The sequence below is a fragment of the Volvox carteri genome (assembly GCF_000143455.1).
Source record: "Volvox carteri f. nagariensis unplaced genomic scaffold VOLCAscaffold_28, whole genome shotgun sequence".
Lineage (NCBI taxonomy): Eukaryota > Viridiplantae > Chlorophyta > Chlorophyceae > Chlamydomonadales > Volvocaceae > Volvox > Volvox carteri.
The window spans coordinates 387953-407293 of NW_003307571.1; the positions used below are offsets into that span (position 1 = coordinate 387953).

The 19341-nt window shown below is 52.4% G+C and overlaps 2 protein-coding genes across 2 annotated transcripts; both read right to left on the reverse strand.

Annotated features, from left to right (window-relative positions):
• Positions 1-766: 766 nt before the first annotated feature.
• Positions 767-6488, reverse strand: VOLCADRAFT_105391 (uncharacterized protein). The gene is made up of 12 exons (XM_002952210.1): positions 6341-6488; positions 6192-6248; positions 5986-6080; positions 5204-5387; positions 4950-5019; positions 4602-4689; positions 4068-4254; positions 3800-3893; positions 3564-3694; positions 2911-3064; positions 2028-2090; positions 767-1825 (listed from the first exon to the last, which is right to left on the reverse strand). The coding sequence occupies exons 1-12, from the start codon at positions 6433-6435 to the stop codon at positions 1631-1633; spliced, it is 1413 nt and encodes a 470-aa protein (XP_002952256.1). The 5' UTR covers positions 6436-6488; the 3' UTR covers positions 767-1630.
• A 5800-nt stretch (positions 6489-12288) lies between these two features.
• On the reverse strand, positions 12289-13647 carry VOLCADRAFT_105392 (uncharacterized protein; the record flags this gene model as incomplete). Its single annotated transcript, XM_002952211.1, has 2 exons — positions 12289-13398; positions 13574-13647. The coding sequence occupies 2 exons, from the start codon at positions 13645-13647 to the stop codon at positions 12468-12470; spliced, it is 1005 nt and encodes a 334-aa protein (XP_002952257.1). The 3' UTR covers positions 12289-12467.
• Between the last annotated feature and the right edge of the window lie 5694 nt (positions 13648-19341).

The window sequence follows — 19341 nt, forward strand, 5'->3', positions numbered from 1 at the left end:
GTCCCAGCATCGGAAAGGGGATCGGATTTCACAAGCAAAGCTGTCTGTTGCGTTGCGTTGTGCTTTTGCAGATTGGGGCAATCATTGGCTTGTTCTTCCTGCAGAGAACCAGAGCTGGGCCGGCCAGGTGCTGGTTTTTCATCCCGGTTGGCCTCATGCACCGAAGTCATCGCCCCATCGATTGTCGCTCGCGGGTTTGGAAGGTGACATGTTGTGTGCCGCCGTAAAGTTAGCAGGCCGTACCTTCCCGTAGGGGCGTGATTGCAATGTTGTTATGAACTTTGTTGCTTTGTTACGGCAGGGTTGCAGTACAGCAAATGTGCATGCTGTACGTACGTGCCGTACAGTGCGGGAACATGGGTATCACCTTCATGAAACTAGTAGAGCGTGTGAGCGGCGGCTATTGCTCGTTAACGGTCGTGCAATGGACTGCGTGGAAAATTGTACAGTGATTAACAGGGATACGTTTTTCTCCTGCGTGACGTATGTTAATGCGTTGGTGTAGTGATTGTTGTACTGTACGGCGCACACCAAACCAATACATGTACGGGCGGAGGCGCGTTCCCAGCATCTCTCGTTCTCTCTCCCTCTCTATTTATTTATCTATCTATCTATCTCCGGCACCTGGACAGCTACCACTGCCGGTATGCGTGTTGCCCGCTGTACGTACATGGGTCCTATTGGGCCACCGGCGGCGGGCGGGGGCCAATTGTCAACACTGAAATTTCGCTGCTGCTGCGTGACGTGATATATCCCACGGAAGGCGTGTACAGATTGCAAAATGGATGGGAATGGCACGGACTATTTCATATCTACTTCATAAAGAAAAGTTTTGGAATACAGAGCCACTTTTTATGACGAACTGCCTTGTATATGATGAACTGTGTTGCGGACATGAGGTGCCTAAACTGCTTGATATCTCGATACGAACACCTCTCCAAATCCGTGAATTGCTTCAGCGTCTCATTATTAGAAAGCACGCTTCAGCATCAATCCGTACAAAATCACGAAGAAATAGAGGATCCACAAGACTTCGAATAGCCCTGAACAGAAAATACCAAGTCGACCGTTTAATTGGCGATGCTCCTGGCGATCAAATACCTTATATTAATGATGAGCGTCACTCGCTGCTCCAATATCTTGCGAGTGAGGTGAGATATTAATCACGGGAGCAAGAGCATGAGCAGTTGCTCCATCCCTTTGCGTGAGATCATATATAGCAAAAGCACGACAACATATACACATACGCCCGCATCCAACAGATCCGTCCACAATCCCAGAACTTTAAAACGAGCAGAAATAGCAACCTATCTACTATCGTCTAAGTGCAGGCGTGCAGCTAAGGGATTGTGCAGCAAGCATGATGACATCCTACAACGTCCTAACCACATGCATTCGTGGATAGATGGATAAACTTTGGTGTTAGCAAAATGTCCATATGCGTCCAGGAGCTTTGTTTTTACCGTCTGAGAAATTATTTATCGTTATATTTATGGTTATACCAGGGTGCGATCTGTAGGTGACCAAACATTTAACAGACTATTGCAGCCGCTGGGACTCGATCAAGGGTCCCTTTTATAAGCGCTTTTCCGCGTAGAAAACAGAACTGCACTGCTGCTAATTTAATCAATCAGCTGCGACCGCGCAGCTGCCGCCGGAAGCCATATGCCTCTGGACAGTTGGCTCTAGTCACGTACAAGCCCAGCGCGTGCGGGTCAGCACGGTTCGTGCCATTGACCAGGTTCTCGATGGGGACGATAGCCTTCAGCTGCGCACTCCGACCAGAATGGATGACCCGGAGAATCCCCAGGCCTGGAGAGCTCCCCTGCGCGGATACGGACATGCAAATCACGTGTTTAACATCGCTTTCTCCCAACAGACGGCAGAGGCACAATAATAAAGCAGTAGCACACTTGCAAAAGCATACGCACACGCTTCCTGTCACCAGATGCGAAAACCTTTCCCTGGTGGAAACAAAAGGCCCCACACAGGGCGGCTGCACACGCAAACCGTTGTGACCAACGTACCGTGCTGACGTGCGGGTCCGCGGACATTGGGTACAGCCCGCGGAGGCTCACGAAGGCATAGTCCTGCGTGGGGGTGTGGGCAGTTGCAATACGTACGTGCTAACATGTGTGCACGCGTGATCAAATTAATTGGCATGTGTGTCTGTATGTGTGCATGCTTGATGATCAGGTAGCGGTGAGGCCCGCGTGGCAGATGGCTGTATGTGCTACAGGAGGGACTGACTCTACATACATACATACACACGTTTGCAAGCTGAAATGACCGCAGACTGCTCCGTATTGGCTGCCGTCTGCATTCTGGTTTCAATCCAGTGGGAGAAATTTGCACCAGTGCACGGGGCCATACTTATGTGCGCATACATGAATAGGCACGGTCGTCGATCACGGGAACTTAAGGGGGATGGGTTTAAGGATGATAGGGAGTTACGGCTGACGGACACAAACTGAGTTAGGCTGCAATCCGCAAATTGGTTACCGGCTGGCTCATGGACGGTTGTCTGGCATAAATAGAGCAGAAGCAATTGTATGCCACGTCGAAGTGCACCCTAGCAGTTAAGCATTCTGTAGTACCTGTCTAGCCGCTGAAAGGGCTTCTCGAGATGCTGGGGATGAACTTTACCGTGTGCATCTATGGCTGGTATGTGCCACACCAGACGATGCCTGCATTCCTGGGGAGAAGAAACTTGTCCTTGGCTCTCTGTGCACGGTATGTGTGCATGGCTGGATTGGAACGGCGAGTCCGAAGCCACCAGCTGTGGAGTGTGGTCTGACAGGTTCATGCACCAGGTGCACCAGCAGCCTTGGCGGCGGTACGATGATAAACAGCGCAAGTTCGAAGCCATCAAGAGTGTATAATGGCACCCAGCTAGTTCTTTCCTCTCACCATTAGCGGCGAGATGGCCAGTGCATCCGGTGTGGGGTCGGTTGAAAGGTTTGTGGCCTTGAGATCGATCCGGTTCACGAACTTGTCAGACTTGAAAGAAAATACGTCGATGACGCTTTGAGCCCTGTCCGGCTGCCAGAAATAGCTGGCCTTTCTGCGCACGTAACACAGCACGCATCCAGCATGCATTCCAAAAGATTTGCTGAGCCAGGGCGCCAGTGTATGTTTTGGGCGGGGCCCCAGCGTGAAGCGCCCAGGGGGACCCCGCTCTGTAGGATTGCCCATGTCCGTGTATTTTGCACTTGTATGTAACATTCATGGGAAGATATACGTCTCCCTATCACAGCACTTCAGTCCCTCAGATGCAACAACGTACGGCAAGCAGTGAGAACGTACGGCAAACAGGACACACGGTACGGCAGGTATGTAGAATAATCCTTTGGGTCACCATAAGAAAACTGCAGGCCCGTAGGTCGATTGGTAGCATAGAATTTTTTCACCATTGCGGATTTAAAACCCTGAATGAATGCATGGATCTCGGGCGCGACCTGCACACGAATCTGTACTAGCTCGCCCACCTAGATCGACACCCAGGTTCTCGGATCTCGCCATGTATACATCGATGGCTGGGTGGATGAAAGACTCGTACTCACATTTTTTGATTGTAGGTGACGCCCGCGTAGTGCGCGTCCCGTTCACCTGTACTGTCGTCAGCCACCACTTTGGGAACGGGCGTGTTGGGCGGGTTGCCTGCCGCGTAGCCGGTTTGGGGCAGTTTGTATACCTGCACGCCACCCACAACAGGAAATAATTTATTGCACATCGCATGCCTCTCCGCCAGGTAATTTACGGCATTTCCGATTTGCATGATGCAATCAATCTGCCGTACCTTGAACTCGTACAGGTTATTTGGGGTGCCCCCTCCAGAGTTGATGTACCTACACCGGCAGGGAGTATGTACGGCAGGGACGAAGGTGACTGTACTGCGGCACCAGGAGCCAGGAGACGTTCATAAGGTTCACGTGTCCGTTTTGTTTCCATGTCCGTATGTACACGGGCGACACACGGACAGTCATAACAGAAGTCAACAAGTGCCCAACCCGCATGCCCCCATCCGCACGTATTATTGGTATCTAGTCTAGCTTCTCATGTCGTACATGTAATTGCCCGCTGCGACGCCGCCGCATCCGTTGGCTCCAATGTGATTTTTGTCGTACTCCGCTACGACTTGCATCGGCGTCTTTGTGTAGTCGAGCACAAACATTCCGCCCCCGCGCAGTGTTATGAAGGCCAGCGGTGGGTTGCCCGGCGGGGTGCAGATCGGCGCATTATCCGGGCGGAGAACTGTGCGGAGGGCGGGCGGGACAGCGGCGGCAGGCGACATGATTTGAAGAAGTCGAGTGGATGGTCAATGGCCCGCCGTACAATGCTGCTGTGTCACGACTACAGATGCTACAGAAAGAGTACCGATCGGCGGATGCAATTGCCGTGATATAACAACCAATGCACACACGGGCATGCCACGCGGTCTTTGCAACGCTAGCGCGAACAACGTGTCACAAGCATCTTGGGATTATACACACGGAAAAGGAAAGCAGTCTGGCATGTAGGTGGCATGCGGGAGGCTTGTGGAAAGATCTGAGCTATAAGGCACCATCGCTGCTGGTGGAATACGTGGTGCACGTGCATACCTGGGTCTTCACAGGGTGCGTTGTTGGGTGTCGTGCAGTTGCCGTACATTGTAAATGTCGCGTTCATGTCATGCTCGAATACTTCGTTCTGCATGCCAATGAGAGGACGGATCGGTAGGGCAAGAGCGAGGGAGAAAGATTTACACATGCACATTCACAACCTGTTAAGGCTTCACCACTTAACAGGGTTGTGCCTTGGTATTAATGAAGAGGGACCATTCCAGTCTACTACTAGGGCACTACCTATAGACAATAAAAAGATTTACAGACGATGCATTATTTGTTTGAAGGATTTAACGCTGGTCTTGATGGCGCTGGCAGTAATTGATGCCCCCCCTCCCCATGTACCTCCCAATCGACGTTTATCCGCTCGACCTTCTTGCCGTTCTGATTCGCCACAACGATGTACTTGTCGTCTCTGAAGAAAGGGAGTTATACGCAAGTCATAGCTCGTACGCAAGTCATAAATGGGAAATATCATACCTCAAATCACATTTCTGTCCGCAACGGAAACATGAACTTCCGTGTCCCGCATTTACAGAAGTAAGATGCTGTGTCATCCTAGTTTCCCACGTGCCATGGGCGGAGCTGCTGACGCTTACCCCATTGTGAACCCAGCGTGCGCCTGGCGCAGGCCATTGAAGCCTGGTGTGGTGCGGAAGCAGGCCAACGGCTGACGGTCCGCAGAGCGGAAAATCACGACATGGCCCGAAGCCACAAACGCCAGTACGGCATGCGAGTGGGCTAGGTTGAACAGCAACATGTGCGGCCGGACGGGGTACGAGCCTGCATTCACATGCAGCAGTTGCAGAAAGAGGGAACGGAGGGGTGCTTCATTAGCCATCACGCGATCCTTGAACTCCAATACCACACTTACTGGCAATGGCTTAATCTCCCAGATCACCCCTGGTCGCTGCACCGAACGTTGTCCTCCAATGCGGACCCGGTTGTGAGCAGTAATCTTACGTAAATTTCTAATTTTTTATGCTTTCATCTCTGAGGCTGGAATGTTGGTGATCATCAGTAAACTAAAATAATGCTCAGACAACCCGCTCCTCTTTATTGTACTCATTCTTGTATTGTCGTCCATAATACATAACCAGTTACTAATGAATGGCCCATTGCCGGTAAGTGGTATCGGAGTTCAAGGATCGATTGATGATTGATGGTTTGAAGGATACGCGTCTAGATGTTCAGCCAGACGTGTACCCGTCAGACGGCAAGCAACCAGGAATTCACATGGCGAAGTATAAGCATTGGATGGGTCTGGAGGCCGAGCAAACGGGCAGGAAGGAGGTGTCCCCGCATATCACAACGTTTATCCCCCGTTCAGCGAATTGTATCTTTTCATTCTTTTCAGCTACTTCCGTTCATGAAAACATACCTGTTTGCTGGAAGCAGAGCCGAGACACTTCACCGCCGAGGTCAATAATTTCATGGGCTTTTTTCAGGTCACGGCTTTGGAAAATGTAGATGTATCTGCGAAGCAAGGTGGTGGATTAAACCTGTTTAGATGATGTTTTCGCTGCGTGGCAGGAGCGACGCTGCGTGGTGTCGAAAGTGCTGATTCTTGTTACCGGCGGAGCTCACCCCCCATAGCCAACAAGTGCCGTTCCATTGTTGGAGTCGGCTTGGTCGACAATCCATCTGCATATCGATAAGCGAGGTGGTTTGCGGGCGAGGCCGTATTCGCAGGCAGCGAAGCAACCGACAGCTCGCAGCCGCCCGGGGAAACTTACATTTCATAATTACAGGAGGCACTTGTGCTCCTTATCAGGGCAATGAAGGCTGCGGTTAGCACTGCAATCACTCCAGAGCACACGACGCTCTTCATTCGTATGTAGCACGTGTGGCCTGAGTGGCCTCAGTTGCCTGACGACTGCCAGCACGTGCACAAGGCTAATTTTTAGAAATGTCGCTAACCTAACACTTCGTCTATATTTTAGTCTGTCCAATGCTCGGGCTGAAACCTGTACTGCGGCTGCGCAACAGTTTCCCATTTTCGACTTTCCTGACCTCGCGAAACCTCCGGTAACTATCGGAAACCTCGAAATGCTGCAATTTGTTATGTCTATGATTGGCAAACGTTGTAAATGGGCCTTACGCGCCGATAGATGCCCTCAGACAGCTCTCAGGTCTCGTGATCACACGATTGTCACCTCGCTGAGTTTCCGTTTTGGCACTGGTCTTGTCCTGTAGTTGATACCGTTTAATTTCCTTCACGGTCCTGCAGCATGATGAAGTACGGCCTGTCTGTCATGCTTATTAATTTGGCGCGACGAGGGTTACGAGCTGCGAGCTACATCCTGCATTTCATGGCAAAGACAAGATTTTCTTGTAGTCCTGAAACGCCGCCAATCGTTGCGCCGTTGAAATTTCCATCGGAAATCGTCTGACCTGTCTGACTGTCGGGGATAATGCTTCACTTTTCCTGCATTATAAATGTGCAAAAACGGTTAATTAAAAAAAGTAATTAAGGTGATACTGCTGGACATTTAAAGACTCTCTGCCTGACAGTAAATTATTACACCAGAGACCAGATCGCCTTCAATTTGCTATGAAAATTTTAGTACCTTATAACACAAGGTACAGTCCTGCATTTCTGACCGGTTTCGCTTTTAAGGTTCATCCCGCGCGGACGCTTATCGCTTGCGTCGGCTTCACGTCTTAGCTGCGTCGCAGTTCCACCTTGGTGTGTAAAGGTAAAACCATCCGTTGAGGAAAATGATTACAGAGTGGCAAACCTGTTGAATAGTGTAAGTCGCTTCCGCAGGAAATGCAGCTCTGGATTTTTCCACTCGCGCTGGCCCTTAACCGCCATTCATTGAAAAAATAGCTGGGTTATGTCTGTTGGCAGATTAACACTCAATGCTTACGTGGCGCTTTCGGCTGTAACAATACCTGGCTAGGCAACCTAGCTGCGACACAGCGGTTACACCGACGAAACGGACAATTGCGGCCATGGGCAAAAAGGCTGCGGGAGGGCAGAATTTCAGTTAATAAACCTAATAAAGGTTTTTGGCGCCTTCCTTCTTTACAGAGTTAAACACAGAGTTCAAGTCCAGCGGGCGGCAACTGCCCTTCTGCTCGACGAGTCATGAGACCAGGTCGGTCAAGTTATGCCGCCGTTTGAGGCAAAGAGCGTTATTCTAGGACTATTTGTCCGTACACAGGAAACGTTGAGGGTAGGGAATATGTGCTACTGGCTGGTACAGTCAGCCAAACTGCCAATGAAACGTTACCCGTCAACCTCGTTCGCCTGCCTCGTGTAGCCCTTGTGGGGACTATTTCCATACGTCGTGCCCCAGAAAACTTAGAAAACGGAAGACTAGTGCCCCCCATCCGGCTCCTCCGGGGTTGGAGATCTAACACTTCCTGTCGCAAAACTTTGGTGTGCCACAGAAAACGTGGTTGAAAACGTGGTTGCAGGGAGGTAGCCGTGACAATTCAGCGAACAGGAAGGTGTGGTATCGGAGTTCAAGGATCGATTGATGATTGGTTTGAAGCATACGCGTCGAGATGTCCAGCCAGACGTGTACTCGTCACACAGTAAGAAACCAGGAATCCACATGACGGAATATCAGCATTGGATGGGTCTGGCGGCCGTGCAAGCGAGCAGGAAGGAGATGCCCCCGCATATCACAATAAACCCGCCTTTTTATGCCATAGGGAGGGACCATGAATAGTGCTTGATCGAGGGAATGAAAGACATTTAGGTGGCCACGCAGCCAATGACTTGCAATTGAGGTTAGTTTAGGTACGGCATGAAGGGTGCCAAGCCAAGGGCTGCCCTTTTAAGGCGCATGCCAAATAATAAAGCGCTGATGAAACGCTGATCATTAATTGTGTTCGTCATATTGTTGGTACGGAGGACTTCATCAATAAGGAGTAAAAATGCCATACAACGAAGTTCCCCTCAGGACAATGCCTTCAACAGGCTCTATGCGTCCGTCTGTAGTGCAATGCCTAACTGGTCTACAATTGATGCGCGTCTTGGTTTGGCGGCATTTCGGCTCCTTCTCCTCGTACTACAAACTGGCTCCGCTCTTAACAGCAGCAGCGTCCCTCAGTAGTGCTCCCGAGTACCTGGGAGAGTTAATGACAAGAAGGCCAGCGGCCTCATGACGTTGCGTTGTTACAGAGATCTAGGGCGCTAGACAGAGATGTAGGGCGCGTTATTGGTGGCCAACTTCAGGCCAACCTTGTCCTCAGTTGGAGACTGTTGGCGTGTAGGCGCACCGTGTTCCCCCCCCAGGAGACACTCCACAGTACCCCACCCGATTCGGTGCGCCTAGTCCTCCTCGCTGTCATTCTCGGATTCCACATTATCGTCTTGCCGAATGTGGCGAATGGGATGAAAATACCGCCATAAGGTGGACAAGGGACTTCTCGCTTTCGCCAGCAGCTGGCTGAGGGGTTCACCCTGCCGAAAGGCATGCTGCAAAGCACCGCGTCGAAAGCTGTGAATGGTCTCTCCGCCGTCCTGACCGAGTTTAGATGACGCTTGCGCCGAGAGACTCCAGAGCCTCGGTTGTAAAGGGTGCCTCCTTGAAACGCTGTCCATCGCTGTCCAACGGCCGAAAAAGATACTGAGTCACCGGAACGTTGTACGTAGAGCAGGCAGAAAGGTATGGGGAGAGGGCACTGAGCGGGCAGGTTGCTGCGCCGGGGGACCTGTTCCCTATTTGACCGGGCACGCAGACTCCCCGGTAGGTTTTGGTGCCCAGCTTTGCAATATGAATCCGGCAAGTAGCAGGAACTCGACCATCGGCGCCAGGGACATCAGCGCCAGGGAAGCCCCGGAAGGGAGTCCTGGGATGTTCAGGGTCACGGAGATCATCCACCTGAAGCTCTCCACAGTCGTGACCGCGCATGCAGGTGCTCCACAGCAGGTTGAACACACTTAGGTCCTGCAGCAGGATTATGCGAGGAATGGGAGCTGGCGTGTTGCCGGCAGGCCGCTCAGCACCAGGAATTTTGTGTAGGATAGAGGTACGGCACCCCGCTCAGCGTGGCCCTGCCGGGCCAGGATTTCCCGATAACCTTTGCCATCACCCCGGACTGGTAGACTCTCGCAAGGATTTCCGCAGCGGGTATCGGTGTTATAAGGACCTCGTCGGTTTAGTAGGTTGAACGCGGTGGACAAATCGGAAATGGCCCCTTGCAAAGCTGTGGGGCAGGGCAAACGATCCACACGGACTTTTCCTGGGTGAGCACGTTTCCAGTGCTCCTTGAAGAAACACAAAACACACTCTGGATCACAGTTCAACAGATTCAATGTAGGGCGATGCTGCAGCAGCCATGTATGCAACTCGCAGGATTGGCTCCGGAGTTTTTACCAGCTATCAGGAGCCCATTGCTGGCAGATAGTATCCCTGGCATGATATCCGCCAATGATCGGGACGCACCTCGGAAACTTCACTGGGACCTGGCCGCACCACAGCGGTCCGCACTAGTCGAACTAGAGGACTATCACTCAAGCCCGCGGATGACGGCGAATTCCGGAACATGGTGGGCTAATTTTCCCTATGTATTGTTTTTGATCAAGCCCACCCACCCACCCGCTCTCTTTTAGCAAGGGACGAGTTAATTGATTTGTTTACTGGCACAACCGTCAAAATACCGGTACTTTACCCCGACCCCTCTGTTACCCCTCAGTAAGGGGTTACCCCTTACCCCGGGGTTACCCACCTCCCTTCGTACCCACCCTTCGTACCCGTTACCCACCAGGTTACCCACCTCCCTCCGTACAAAGCAACATTTGTAACCACTTACCCCTGCCCCTACCCCTTGGGTAACGCTGAAGGGGGGGTTTACCCCCAGTTTATGCCAGGGGGTCAAGGACAACAACTCGGGAGAGCCACCCTGCCGATTGAGCTGCTGGCGTTAACACCGGTAATCCGACCCGTTGAAGTACTCGTTGGCTTTACACACTGGAAAAGGACAGGGACAGCAAGGTGAGTAGGAGATTGGAAATATGGCTACTCAAAGCTGCACATCTTGCTGAAACCCGCACGGTTATCCCCCACGGTTACCACAAAAAACACGCAAGCTGATACACATACGTGCAGACCTTACACCTCTCCTGCAAGGTAAGCCTACCTGGCTCGCCTCCATGCATGCAGCTCGCTCGAGCTCCACAACTACCACCCCCTCGATCTACCTGCCCAGGCCCATGATCGTCCCATGCACGTGCAGGCCTCAGTTGGGGGCGCGGCAAGGGAACTTCGAAGGTCGCCTTGGCTGGCAAGTCATCATGCTGCGCTTATCACGTCATCTTTGGTGAGAGGAGTACGGTAACCAAGTCCTGCCCCACGTACCGGAATTGAAACCAACACACGTGAGACACTTCTAAGTGTTCCCCTTACAGAGCTTTCGTAAAATTCCTTAAGTCCAGCGATTCCGGATGCGCGCCTGAGAGTTTCCGTACGACTGGCCGCCAAATGCCGCGCAAACTAAAGAAATGGTCCAACATAAAAGCAAGATATCACGCTGAGACTGGTTAATCCTATCATATATATTTTATAGTTTTTATTATTGTTCGTTTTTAGTGACAGTTGTATGTGTAGTGACTCAACGGCGCGGTTGTGCGCGTGCGCGGTGGGCCTTTTGGCCGTCACCAATTTTCAGAACACGTGAAAATCCAGACCTATTTCCCGCGTGAGCTGTCACCAATTGGCATGTGCGAAGGCAATTTCCGAAGGCGTTTTTTGGCTCTCGCCAAATGGAAATCATCAAATCACCTTGGCAATACAGTACCTTATGCTATGCAAAGGTCCCGGACCCTTAGGGACCCGATACCATACGGCATCCCGGGACCCATACATTTCATTGCAGGTTATAACGATGCAAATGTTGCAAATATATACTATTAAATTCGTTAACTCTAAACTGGTAAGCAGAGACCGGAGGTAAGCAGAGACACACGCCACTAGCTTGCATTCAACTTCTTCAAAACCATGAGATCAAAGGAGGTCCAATATATATATCAGTGGCAATCATATGGTCGTGTGTCGTTAACTACTTGATTGACGCTACTTGCACCCATGCTGAACGAGTCAATGTCATTCCTGTCAGCGGAGCAAACGTAATGAAAACTATAAAGTGAACCTGCAAATCCGTGAAAACAGAGAAGCGGCCCGAACCCGGCCCCAACCCGGCTCCCACGGCCTAAGGCTCCGTGCATTGTAGAAACGCGGCTACACCTTGCACCCCTCAACGGCCTGATGCCATACAACGAGAAGCTTCAGCAGCTGGTTCGGCGCCTAGCAGCCAAGCATCGGTGGTTTTATCCTTCTGGAGCTGTATGGCTGGCCCCACCCACTAACCACCTCTTGTGCTCTGTACGGCAAACGCAACCAGCCTTGCGCCTCTCACATGCCTGATGCCGAAGACATATAAGAAGAGACTGCAGCTGGACCTGTGCTGAAATCGTGTTCCCTGTCCTGTGGCCGGCGGTTTTCACCTAGAGTTGAATTGACGCAGGGTCCATTCCGGTTGTGTTTATTGTGGTGTCTTTGGAATGCGCACATGGGCTTTATATAGATTCCTATAGGTTGTCCCTTCATCCAGTTGGGGGTTGTCGTGGGGCTGGGGCTGGGCTGTCAGGCTGCAGTCTTGCATGTGGTGTGCATGCAGGTGATCTTTCTACCGTCTATGTCAGGTGCAACGGTGCTTTGGAGTATCACAGCCGCATGATGAATTAAAGCATAAGCAAAATTCAAGAGTTAAAAACCATACACCCAGGTCCTTTGAACCTACAGTACGACTGCAAGTGACGACCAATCAGATTTGTCGTACCACATGAGAAACCCTGAGTTAACAGATCCGAACTAGTTTGTAGCTACGGTTATCACAGTACAGGGCTCAACACATACATTGTAGCCCCCCAAAACTGCATCCCGCTGGCCCCGTGACCATCGTCAAGGTTGATTGTCCAAGGGACGGCGGCGCCATAGTCGTTGACCCCGTTGACGCCGCTGCCAAGCTGCTGTGCTGGCTGCGCCCCCCCCCCCCTGCGCCCCCCCATCCCGCTGGCCCCATGACCATCGTTAAGGCTGATTGTCGAAGGGCCGGCGGCGCCATAGTCGTTGACACCGTTGACCCGCTGCCAAGCTGCTGTGCTGGCTGCGGCCCCCTGCCCCTGCTGAACAGCATCCCGCTGGCCCCATGACCATCGTTAAGGCTGATTGTCGAAGGGCCGGCGGCGCCATAGTCGTTGACGCCGTTGACGCCGCTGCCAAGCTGCTGTGCTGGCTGCGGCCCCCTGCCCCTGCTGAACAGCATCCCGCTGGCCCCATGACCATCGTTAAGGCTGATTGTCGAAGGGCCGGCGGCGCCATAGTCGTTGACGCCGTTGACGCCGCTGCCAAGCTGCTGTGCTGGCTGCGCCCTCTTGCCCCTGCTGGACTGCATTCCGCTGGCCCCGTGATCATCGTCAAGGTTGATTGTCCAAGGGACGGCGGCGCCATAGTCGTTGACCCCGTTGACGCTGCTGCCAAGCTGCTGTGCTGGCTGCACCCCCCCGCCCCTGCGCCCCCCCATCCCGCTGGCCCCATGACCATCGTTAAGGCTGATTGTCGAAGGGCCGGCGGCGCCATAGTCGTTGACGCCGCTGCCAAGCTGCTGTGCTGGCAGCAAACCCCCGCCCCTGCGCCCCCCCATCCCGCTGGCCCCATGACCATCGTTAAGGCTGATTGTCGAAGGGCCGGCGGCGCCATAGTCGTTGACGCCGTTGACGCCGCTGCCAAGCTGCTGTGCTGGCTGCGGCCCCCTGCCCCTGCTGAACAGCATCCCGCTGGCGGGTGGCAGTGGGTGAGGGCGGGTAAGAAAACCACGAAACCGCCCCCGCGTGCAGGCTTGCCTGCCTGCCTGGCACTACAACAGTGGTATAACAATAATGTTTAACTTGCCTGGCTTCTCAGAAAGGAGACCTGGACCAGCAATTGCTGGCAGTTCACGCGGAAAGATACCTGTTTTCCGCCGCAGTTGACTCTATACAACTTTGTGTAATCACCTTTGACACGACTAGAGAAGACCTGAGCATGCAGGTAGTCAGAGGTGAACGTTTTGTCTATGCCTAAACGTTCCAAGAAATCCTGCAGCTCGCTTTCTAAAGGAGTGTGCTTGTGTTTACAACGGCAAATTGAACAGTTTCTATCGGAATCAACACCGCCAAAGGACTGACAGCTGTTCGCTTTGGCCATGGCCAGCGAAAAGCATGCCAGAGCCTGCTCTTTAGCGCATACGTTCCATAATTATAAGTTGTATAACAGTATTAATCAGGATTCTTGAAAACGCGCTCACGCCCTGCTTATTTTTGCATATTTAGGCTGGGACCCCTAAGACCTAGATCCCCAGCCAAAAATCGGGGTCCCGTGTCGTACATTATAACAACCCGCGTCACGCGCTGCTCCGACATCTTGTGGGGTGAGATATTAATCACGGGAGCAAGAGCATGAGCAGTTGCTCCATCCCTTTCCGTGAGATCATAGCACAATGCATGACAACATATACACACACGCCCGCATCAAACAGGTCCGCCCACAATCCCGAAACTTTAAAACGAGCAGAACTAGTCCGTATGCGTCCAGAGCCTTCTTTTACCGTCTGAAAATGTTTTATCGTCTATCCATCGTTCCGTGGAATATTATATAGGAACCGTCCATTCGATTTCATATAAGGGTGCCATCTTTAGGCGACCAAAAATTGTACAGACGACTGCAGCTGCTGGAGCTATATCAAGGGTCCCTTTTATAAGCGCTGGACCCACTATTCCGCGTAGCAACAGAGCTGGTCTTCTGCTAATTTAATCAATCAGCTGCGACCGCGCAGCTGCCGCCGGAAGCCATATGCCTCTGGACAGTTGGCGCTAGTCACGTACAAGCCCAGCGCGTGCGGGTCAGCACGGTTCGTGCCATTGACCATGTTCTCGATGGGGACGATAGCCTTCAGCTGCGCACTCCGACCAGAATGGATGACCCGGAGAATCCCCAGGCCTGGAGAGCTCCCCTGCGCGGATACGGACATGCAAATCACGTGTTTAACATAGCTTTCTCCCAACAGACGGCAGAGGCACAATAATAAATCAGTAGCACACTTGCAAAAGCATACGCACACGCTTCCTGTCACCAGATGCAAAAGCCTTTCCCGGGCGGAAACAAAAGGCCCCACATCGGGCGGCTGCGCACGCAAACCGTTGTGACCAACGTACCGTGCTGACGTGCGGGTCCGCGGACATTGGGTACAGCCCGCGGAGGCTCACGAAGGCATAGTCCTGCGTGGGGGTGTGGGCAGTTGCAGTACGTACGTGCTAAGAGGTGTGCACGCGTGACTGTTTTGATTGGTATGTGTGAATGTATGTATGTGCATGCTTGATGATAAGGTATCGGTGAGGCCCGCGTGGCAGATGGCTGTATGTGCTACAGGAGGGACCGACTCTACATACATACATACACACGGTTGCAAGCTGAACTGACCGCAGACTGCTCCGTATTGGCTGCCGTTTATTCTGGTTTCAATCCAGTGGGAGAAATTTGCACCAGTGCACGGGGCCATACTTATGTGCGCATACATGAATAGGCATGGTCGTCGATCACGGGAACTTAAGGGGGATGGGTTTAAGGATGATAGTGTAACGACGCAAATGCCAATCTGAGTATCCCGGGTTACGCCTTTGCTGTGTTACAATGGTATCGAGACGGGACCGCACGAATTCCGAAAAAAACTTCGGGTCGGCGGTTCGATTCTGGCAACCAGCAAGTCGCAAATTGGCGATTTCATGGTGTAATGGATAAACCAGCGCACTGGCGCGAGGTGGGATGGCTCCTGTGCTCGAAATAATGGCCGAGGACGTCCATTGCTAAGTGGGGGGCAATGTAACGACGCAAATGCCAATCTGAGCATCCCGGGTTACGCCTTTGCTGTGTTACAGATAGGGAGTTACGGCTGACGAACACAAACTGAGTTAGGCTGCAATCCGCAAATTGGTTACCGGCTGGCTCATGGAAGGTTGTCTGGCATAAATAGAGCAGAAGCAATTGTATGCCACATCGAAGTGCACCCTAGCAGTTAAGCATTATGTTGTACCTGTCTAGCCGCTGAAAGGGCTTCTCGAGATGCTGGGGATGAACTTTACCGTGTGCATCTATGGCTGGTATGTGCCACACCGGACGATGCCTGCATTCCTGGGGAGAAGAAACTTGTCCTTGGCTCTCTGTGCACGGTATGTGTGCATGGCTGGAATGGAACGGCGAGTCCGAAGCCACCAGCTGTGGAGTGTGGTCTGACAGGTTCACGCACCAGGTGCACCAGCAGCTTTGACGGCGGAGCGGTGACAACCAGCGCAAGTTCGAAGCCATCAAGAGCGTATAATGGCACCCAGCTAGTTCTTTCCTCTCACCATTAGCGGCGAGATGGCCAGTGCATCCGGTGTGGGGTCGGTTGAAAGGTTGGTGGCCTTGAGATCGATTCGGTTCACGAACTTGTCAGACTTGATAGAGAATACGTCGATGACGCTTTGAGCCCTGTCCGGCTGCCAGAAATAGCTGGCCTTTCTGCGCACGTAACACAGCACGCATCCAGCATGCATTCCAAAGGATAGGATAGGCTGCAGACCCTGGCCGAGCCAGGGCGCCAGTGTATGTTTTGGGCGGGGCCCCAGCGTGAAGCGCTGGGGGACCCCGCTCTGTAGGATTGCCCATGTCCGTGTGGCCGCGTGCGTGCGTGCATGCGTGCGTGCGTGTGTGTGTGCGTGTGTGTGTGCGTGTGTGGGTGCGTGTGTGCGTGTGTGCGTGTGTGCGTGTGTGTGTGTGTGTCTCTGTGTGTCGGACCAAACATAATATCTCGCCTGGCTGAAACGCGTTATTCGTAATATATTGCATTCTCTATTGCAAGTTATCTCGCCTGTAGCCAACAAAGATCGTATGAGCACAAACAACTTTGGCTGCCTCCATTCACCGAGCCCAAAGTCAATTCAACACCTCTCGGGCTAAATTTACTCTCCAAAAGGTGCCGCATATCTCATAACTGAATTCTGAGATGACAGCGTATGATAACTCGAACACCCAGCTTATGCTACCCTTTGCTCGCACGGGCATTTTGACAAATTTGCTTTCACAAGCTGCTCGTTTATAGATTTACTTTGGCTAATGCTCGGGGCCTCCGAAGACTTGCAGTGTGCCGCGATGAAGCTCGCGGCAGTGGGGTGGATTGCTGTAGCCGCTGGTGCTTCGAGGATAAACATACTTCATAAGGTCAGCTACCGATGGGTGTGCCACGGAATAGTCCCGAAATCGCTCCGAAAAAATACATTTGTGACACAAACACAAGCTCCCACCACGTTGATACTACCCATCAATTGCCACGCATGCCGCCCTAGCTACCGGCCTGTACGGATGCAGGGGGGGGGCGCCCTTTTTCCGGCTTCAAGGAAGCCGACACCCAACTTGTCACTTAGGGTGTGTAAAACTCATTGGGAGATGTACATCCCCCAATCCCAGCACTTCAGTCCCTCAGATGCAACAACGTACGGCAAGCAGTGAGAACGTACGGCAAGCAGGACACACGGTACGGCAGGTATGTAGAATAATCCTTTGGGTCACCATAAGAAAACTGCAGGCCCGTAGGTCGATTGGTAGCATAGAATTTCGTACCATTGCGGATTTCAAACCCTGAATGAATGCATGGATCTCGGGCGCGACCTGCACACGAATCTGTACTAGCTCGCCCACCTAGATCGACACCCAGGTTCTCGGATCTCGCCATGTATACATCGATGGCTGGGTGGATGAATAAGACTCGTACTCACATTTTTTGATTGTAGGTGACGCCCGCGTAGTGCGCGTCCCGTTCACCTGTACTGTCGTCAGCCACCACTTTAGGTGGGGGCGTGTTGGGCGGGTTGCCTGCCGCGTAGCCGGTTTGGGGCAGTTTGTATACCTGCACGCCACCCACAACAGGAAATAATTTACTGCACATCGCATGCCTCTCCGCCAGGCAATGTACGGCATTTCCGATTTGCATGATGCAATCAATATGCCGTACCTTGAACTCGTACAGGTTGTTTAGGGTGCCGCCTCCAGAGTTGATGTACCTACGCCGGCAGGGAACATGAACGGCAGGGACGAAGGTGACTGTACTGCAGCACCAGGAGCCAGGAGACTTTAACAAGGTTTACGTATCTGTTTTGTTTCCATGTCCGTATGTACACGGGCTACACGGACAGTCATAACAGAAGCCAACAAGTGTGTGTGGTTGTTACAGTGGGCTCCAGACTCCTGAAGAGTAGAGCCATCGGGCCAGCTGGCCGTGCACTGCAGTAGAGACTAATATACCAATAAACGTCATCACCTCAGATAATTAACCGCTCATCGGTAACCGCTCTCGCGAGCACAGCAATTTGCCAGATATAATTCTCAAGAAGGGGTGATGTGCGCCAACAGAATCCCAACCTTTCCGTGGAATTCCCAAAGCTGCGAAACCCTGAATGCGGCCCCAAAAGTCAACAATAACTCGACAAATTGCTTCTTCCGTAAGGGAAGGGCCAGGTAACAGTGCCGGGTTGGTTTTCATGTTTGCAGCCATATAACGTCTCCCATGCTCCATGGCTGACATCGCAGCAAGAAGCCAACAAGTGCCCAACCCGCATGCCCCCATCCGCACGTATTATTGGTATCTAGTCTAGCTTCTCATGTCGTACATGTAATTGCCCGCTGCGACGCCGCCGCATCCGTTGGCTCCAATGTGATTTTTGTCGTACTCCGCTACGACTTGCATCGGCGTCTTTGTGTAGTCGAGCACAAGCATTCCGCCCCCGCGCAGTGTTACGAAGGCCAGCGGTGGGTTGCCCGGCGGGGTGCAGATCGGCGCATTATCCGGGCGGAGAACTGTGCAGAGGGCGGGCGGGAGAGCGGCGGCAGGGGACGTGATGGTCAATGGCCCGCCGTACAATGCTGTTATATCACGACTACAGATGCTACAGAAAAAATACCGATCGGCGGATGCAATTGCCGTAATATGCCCAGAATACAACAAATTTACACACGGGCATGCCACGCGGTCTTTGCAACGCTAGCGCTAACAACGTGTCACAAGCATCTTGGGACTATACACACGGAAAAGAAAAGCAGTCTGGCATGTAGGTGGCATGCGGGAGGCTTGTGGAAAGATCTGAGCTGTAAGGGCACCATCGCTGCTGACGATTACGTGGTGCACGTGCATACCTGGGTCTTCACAGGGTGCGTTGTTGGGTGTCGTGCAGTTGCCGTACATTGTAAATGTCGCGTTCATGTCATGTTCGAATACTTCGTTCTGCATGCCAATGAGAGGACGGGTCGGTAGGGCAAGAGCGAAGGAGAAAGATGTACACATGCACATTCACAACCTGTTAAGGCATCACCACTTAACAGGGTTGTGCCTTGGTATTAATGAAGAGGGACCAGTGTTTTTTTTTCGTTTTGGGCCTAATACCCTAGAGTAATAAACTGGGTGTTTCTTGCGGTTACAATTCCTATTTGTATAGTCGCTGGGGGGGGGCTGCGCCCCCCCCAGACACCCCCCTCAAAGGCCGTACGGTGTGCTGTAAACAACACCTGACGTCTGGAAACACACATGCCGTAGCACCGTCGTTCTGTGCACTGACTTCAAGAGCGCAAGGAGGCCCGACTACGGTGTCTTCAGGAACTGCGGCATGCCTATCGTTGTCTTCTGTATTATCTAATTCTTCTTCTAAATGTTTGGG